Source organism: Sphaeroforma arctica (genome assembly GCF_001186125.1).
Source record: "Sphaeroforma arctica JP610 unplaced genomic scaffold supercont1.126, whole genome shotgun sequence".
Classification (NCBI taxonomy): domain Eukaryota; class Ichthyosporea; order Ichthyophonida; genus Sphaeroforma; species Sphaeroforma arctica.
In genome coordinates, this window is record NW_014040432.1 from 85,304 (window position 1) to 91,752 (window position 6,449).

General features: G+C 44.4%; 1 protein-coding gene across 2 annotated transcripts; it reads left to right on the forward strand.

The window, feature by feature from the left end:
* Positions 1 to 92: 92 nt before the first annotated feature.
* Positions 93 to 5,803, forward strand: SARC_02731 (the record flags this gene model as incomplete). 2 transcript variants are annotated; one of them, XM_014303498.1, is made up of 7 exons in its annotated part: positions 93 to 321; positions 779 to 930; positions 1,369 to 1,539; positions 2,339 to 2,428; positions 3,607 to 3,700; positions 4,564 to 4,880; positions 5,648 to 5,803. In XM_014303498.1, the coding sequence occupies 7 exons, from the start codon at positions 93 to 95 to the stop codon at positions 5,801 to 5,803; spliced, it is 1,209 nt and encodes a 402-aa protein (XP_014158973.1). The 2 variants fall into 2 exon arrangements, with proteins under 2 accessions (XP_014158973.1, XP_014158972.1); XM_014303497.1 differs by having other exon boundaries at positions 5,666 to 5,803.
* Between the last annotated feature and the right edge of the window lie 646 nt (positions 5,804 to 6,449).

Genomic DNA, 6,449 nt, shown 5'->3' on the forward strand with positions numbered 1-6,449 from the left:
TGGTTGGACATAATATAGTATTTCTGATTACTTTGCTTGTGTTGGATGCTGAATGTACTCGCGTGTTCTTCCACCGGAGTCATAACTCATACATGCACTGTTATTCCTGTCTCACCAGGCTTACACAATACATCTTACTTACTATCAGCTTCAACATATTGACTTTTGAATCTTTCGTTCTCCCCAGCGCTTTGGATCTAGGTAGCTCTAGCGATGATGATGACGACAACCACGACGCTCTCAATCTTTCTGTACACTTATCGACACGCAAACCCACTGAGAAACGCCAGCGTAATGTGTTTGGTCCAGATGGCACCCCTGGTATGCAACATCAGTGATCCGAGAATCTCTGTATGGTGGTGACGGTCTCGACCATGTTGTATATGTAGTTGTGAGTAGATGTAATGATTATGATATATGTCTATACATGTGTATGTGAATACTTATGTGTATGTATTTCCGGGCAATATTGGTCGCTTCCACCGCATTAGCGGAGGAGACCTGTGCGGATCGGTTGCTTAGTGGTCGCGGTTATCTTAAGGCACATAAGTCAACATTGCAGTAGCCGATGCCCAATTTAAATTGGACACACCACCCGCGCGACCTTCAGATCGCCGCAGATGTGTTCTTCAACACGCTGACATCATATACTTGCCAAGATTCGTCGTATTCATACCTACAGTTCCCAGTATCCCGTGCTCTCCTTGCCATACCCACACTTGCACTATTCCTTTCTCTCCCATTTATGCATACACCCTCCTTGTCCCGTACCTTCTAGCGCGCCTGGGGAAGTTCAGCAACGCCACCACCCCGGCGAAACGGAGAGAACAGAGACAGCAGGCAATGGAAATGTGTGACAACGATGTCAACATGGCTACTAGTGAGGTGGTGAAGCTGTATCAGAAGAGTATCCAGCTATGTACATCAAATGTATGTTAGGAGTATGTGTAGATGTGTGTTTGTACAAAGGGAATACACCGACATAGACTAGAGCGTAGGTGTTAGTACCTGTATCGCCGAATGCAGCCCAACGAATGCTTGGGAATTGGGTCTGTTGGCGGGAGTATGATGAAATTGAGCCAAACCATCCTCTCTATCGTCTTTGCATCGTATTCGCATCTCAGTCACCTTCGTGAATATATGGAGTTTGGAACTGAACGATTCCATCGCTCAAGAATTGCGAGCCAGGCCTGCATGAAATGTATTGCATCTATACTCATATTTACGTAATAGCAGCTGCGTCGGTCGTTGAAAGGTAAACAATTGGGTCTGACACTATAATTGTTCATACATGTATCTCAGAAAATCAACTCCACCAATGCGTGGGAATTGGGTCTGACACTATAATTATCCATACTTGTATCTCAGAAAATCAACTCCACCAATGCGTGGGAATTGGGTCTGATAGACCATATCGAGAGGGCAATTGATCCGTCCAACACGGGAGAGATTAACTTCCAGCGTGCCGGTAGTGCCATTGATGCCAGTTGCAAGATCTTCTCTGCGCGTGTGGATAATGTCCATAGGAAGGTTTATAAGGTGTGTCTAAGTAAGCTGTATATAAACTTCAAGGTATGCACAATTAGTATGGTATTGCGCACCAAGCTGCACATGATGTTTGATTATGCACATTAAGATTTTGAACGTTGTGGATGGGAAATGTACATAGGAAGTTGTACAAGGGGTATGTGGCTGGATATACTGGAAAAGTAGGTAATATAAGTGTGGATGTCTCGGTTCTGTACCTTGAGAGGTAGAGTTTTGGCGGATGTGATTGTCACTGGTTAATACTGGACCGGGTATGTACCATGAACCCTTTCTATTGATGTTTAATTGGTACGGACTCCGAGTACTATCAGGCGAAGAAAGGTCGCATTCAGCGGGGGCATTCCCAAAATCGCAACACATGGTGGATCTAGCTATTGATGTCCTCGATATCTGCAAGAGCCCGTAAAGGAGGTCTGAAGTATCAAAGGTTCCGCTGGGTCGCTAACATATGCGTGCTTTCGCGCTATATCTGCCCTGAACTGTCTGCCGATGACGCGAGGTCATTTGACAATTGCAGTAAAAATAGCAATTTGGCTCAACAATGGGCTGTTAGTGCGCTCTGGTTGTCCTGCCCTGTTCGATAGTGCGGCAGGTTCATTTGTCACTCTGGGTGCAAACGGAGTTTATGTCAATGAGTTCAGCATCCAATCTGGGTTAGGCTGTTAGGGGCATGAACGCGGGCGGGTTATATTGGTCTATGGCATAGCTGCTCTTCCCAGTGAATATATATCGGATAAGTTTCTAAAGACTCGTAGTGTCCGCTCAATACGCACGAATTTATATACTCCAGGTATTGGATGATCTCACCCGCAACCGCAACAGCCGTAAGGAAAAAGATGGCGACGACATGGACGGGGACCCAACTAAGCTAAAGCGAAAAGTATGTGTGAACAATGCAACCAAGCTGAAAAGAAACGTGTGTGTGAACAATGCAACCAAGCTGAAAAGAAACGTGTGTGTGAACAATGCAACCAGGCTGACAAGAAACGCGTGTGAACAATGCAACCAAGCTGGAAAGAAACGTATGTGAACAATGCAACCAGGCTGAAAAGAAACGTGTGTGAACAATGCAACCTAGCTGAAAAGAAACGTGTATGTGAACAAGGCTCAATGCGTAACCATGGCCTATGTGCAATTAGTCAACCGACAATTTGTTCTGCAGCGAAGTTACGTTCGTGAAATCAGACTACGGTCAGAAATTGTATTGTTTTTAAAATTATTTCTCCATGTGTGATTCTACTTAAAAAAAAATGATAATTTAAATTGCGATTATTTCATCATGTGCGATGCTAGTTTATAGTACGATTATCTCCCCATGTGTGATTCTAGTTAAATAGTGATAATCTAAAGTACGACCGTGCGCTATCCTTGTTCATGCACAAGCTGGCGTGTTCATTCGAGAGACTGGCAATCTAAGGCTCGTATCGGTGCATTTGTGTCATGATCATGCCCATGTGAGAGTATATAGGAGTATAGGAGACTGGGACATGGTGTACGTAAATCGGCATGTCGATAGTATTATTTGGTGCTCCACGCCAGCAGTGCCCCCTCGCTTCTCCGTCAAACGCACACACACACACACACACAGACACTCGTAGTCCTACCCACAATCCTGATATCATGGTATATTGCTAGAGTCATGGCGTGATGTCTACCTCCAGTATATCATCCATAGTGTTTGTGTACATGTATTTTCCTTTACATATCAGATTATAACTGTCAAGTGCCATTTTTTTAGGGCTATGGGGTCTGGATAGCGTGTTGAATATGCACCCTCTAAAGTCTACATCTGCGGGGGGTTTTTGGCCTTAAAACCTAAACTTTAAAACCCTTCTGTTCAACGTGGCGGGTTCTTCTGACCTGGTCTACCCTGAGTGTTACAGTGATCGATGATTCTATGCCTGTGCCGAGTCCTCACCTTCCCACGAGTGAACCTGCTACCCTTTGATCTGTACCCAATCCTTATAACCTCACAGTATTATGGTATCCTGTTCTATGTGCCTAACAACCAATCTGCACGTACGCTCCCTACAACAAACTGTGTGGTCTCTGTCGCAGGCTCGCTCGGGTGTGACTATTGAGAAGAATTTGTCCAAAATCACGCTGGACGTCTTCGATACTGAGGTCGATCCCATGTTCCGTCAAACCTCTGGTGAGTTATTCGTTCGCGAGCTTCTCGGTATGGCTCCGAGCTGGATGTATGCCCTGAGTAAAGCCACATACTCGAATACGATTGCTATCAACTGGGATTCTTGGTTTGTCTTCCAACTGGATTTTGTGTTGCGGAAAGTCTTCTATTTGTGTATTTATGATGCCGAGACCTGGGCTTGTTCATGCATGCTCGCCCTCACTTTCCCTGTCCCATGTGCATCTGAATGTGGGTTTCCCTTTGACTTCTAAGCTCTGCTTGTCCAAATGTGCATACGATATATCACGAGCCAATGCGCTTATTTTAGATTGAACCTCATATCACTGTAGCGCAGCATCAAACTATATCTGTCAACAGATGTATCCTATATCTGTCAATAGGTGTTTCCTATACTTGTCAATAGGTGTATACAGTATACCAATTGTATGGCATCCGAGTTAGTGTCTCGGTAGTCTATAGCACCAGTGCTCAGTTGCAATAGCTGTGTATAGGGTCGTTGCCTGCGTTAGGCGGTTGCCAGGACGACTGACCGCGCGTGTGTGCTAAACTTGAGAGTACGAGACAGTGGCACTTCACTATGTATGCATGTATAGATAGAACGATTGTGGTAGCTACATACACAAATCTCAGGGTATGGGCCAAAAGGGGGTGGAAACCAGCGTCGCAAATTAGTTCGAAATGTCGCATATCACTTCAAACAGACCCAGTTCACTAATGTTGCATATCCGCATATTCGTTCACGCCGTCGTATATTAAATATACCACATCCCCAGTTCACTTAGTTGCTTATTCGCATATTCGTGCACACCCGTCGTATATTATATTCACCCCATTCCCATCCTTCCCATCGCACATGTACAATGCAGCCAACTTCGACGAGGGCGGTGCGCGTGGTCTGTTGCTGAACAACCTGTATCTCAAAGCGGGCGGTGAGTTGGTGTTTGACCTATCGTCCGCACGCGTCAATGTGCCGAGTCTCCTTCCAGAACACGAAACGGACGGTCCTGAACCCAAAGATTTGAGTGACCTGCCCACCCCAGAGGAGCTGTCTAATGTGGATTGGGAGGACTACAGAAACAGGATGATCCCGCGCGTCTGTGCGCTGGAAAACGCGTCCATCTGCCAAAGTCTGTCGATGTTCAGCTTTAACGAGAGCGCCATAAAGACGGAGTTAGACTTCGGGGTGCGTTGTGTGTCTGTGTCTGGTTCTGTGTCTGTGTGTGTGTGTGTGTGTGTGTGTGTGTGTTTATGTATGTATGTATGTATGTATGTATGTATGTATGTATGTGTGTGTGGGTGTGGGTGTGTGTGCATGTGTGCGTGTGCATGCATGTGTGTAAATATATATGTGTGCGTGTGCATGCGTGTGTGTAAATATATATGTATGTATGTGTGTGTGTGTTTGCAGCGAGCTTATTTTGAGATTTATCTACAGATGGAAGTTCTGCTTTCTAAATGCGGGTTGTGCAAGTGTCCAACATGACAGTTATGTTGCAGAAGGTCAATCCTAGTCTTGAACAAGTATAGTTTCCTCTTTTCTTCACCTCATGTATATTTTCACATCAGGTGATTATAGTTTGCAGAGGATTTAATCTGTAACAAGTATAGTCATCCTAGTCTTCACCTTCACCTCATGTATATTTTCACATCAGGTGATTATAGTTTGCAGAGGATTTGATCTTTAACAAGTATAGTCATTCTAGTCTTCACCTTCACCTCATGTATATTTTCACATCAGGTGATTATAGTTTGCAGAGGATTTGATCTTTAACAAGTATAGTCATTCTAGTCTTCACCTTCACCTCATGTATATTGTCACGTCAGGTGATTATAGTTTGCAGAGGATTTAATCTGTAACAAGTATAGTTATCCTAGTCTTCATCTTCACCTCAAGTATATTGTCATGTTCGGTGGTCATAGCACTCATCGTCCATGTACCTTCTCCTGCAGGTCAATCTGAACGATCAGACCTTTAATATGGAAGACCTAAACCTCAACATGGACGAAGGCCCCGGACAGGAGGACGGCCCCGAATTGGGCGGCAACGACGACTTCGGTGCATACGATGACATGCCTAACATGTGGGAACCTGAGAAAACTGAGTAAGCGGGGCAGAGTCATGTATAGATATGTAGATCGTTGGGTTGTATTGGAAGTAGGCGTGCGTAGGATATGGGCTGTGGCTATACCACGTTTCAATTTCAGATGAATGGGCAAGTGGTGCAGTGTCATGTATGCACGTTGATTTTATTATTTGGATGTATTGGAAGTAGGCGTGCGTAGGATAAGGGCTGTGGCTATACCACGTGTCAATTTCAGATGAATGGGCAAGTGGTGCAGTGTCATGTATGCACGTTTATTTTATTATTTGGGTGTATTGGAAGTAGGCGTGCGTAGGATAAGGGCTGTGGCTATGACATGTGTGGACGGGATATCACTGAGTATGTCCTGGTTGCTCTTTTGTAAATATCTATCTCTCTCTCTTATATCTACTGGCTTAAAAACTCATGAACTCGCCCGGATAGTCCGTTTTAGAGTCAAGACCGAATCAGATACGAACTCGAGCGAGACGATATATACGTGTATTATCGAAGTGTTCATCATTTGTTCTGTAATTTTAGTACAGAGTTAGCACCGTATTGGGCGGCCCACTTCTGTAGTGGGGCGATATATATATATATGTATATATATATATATATATATATATATATATATATGTACATACACACACACACACACACACACACACACA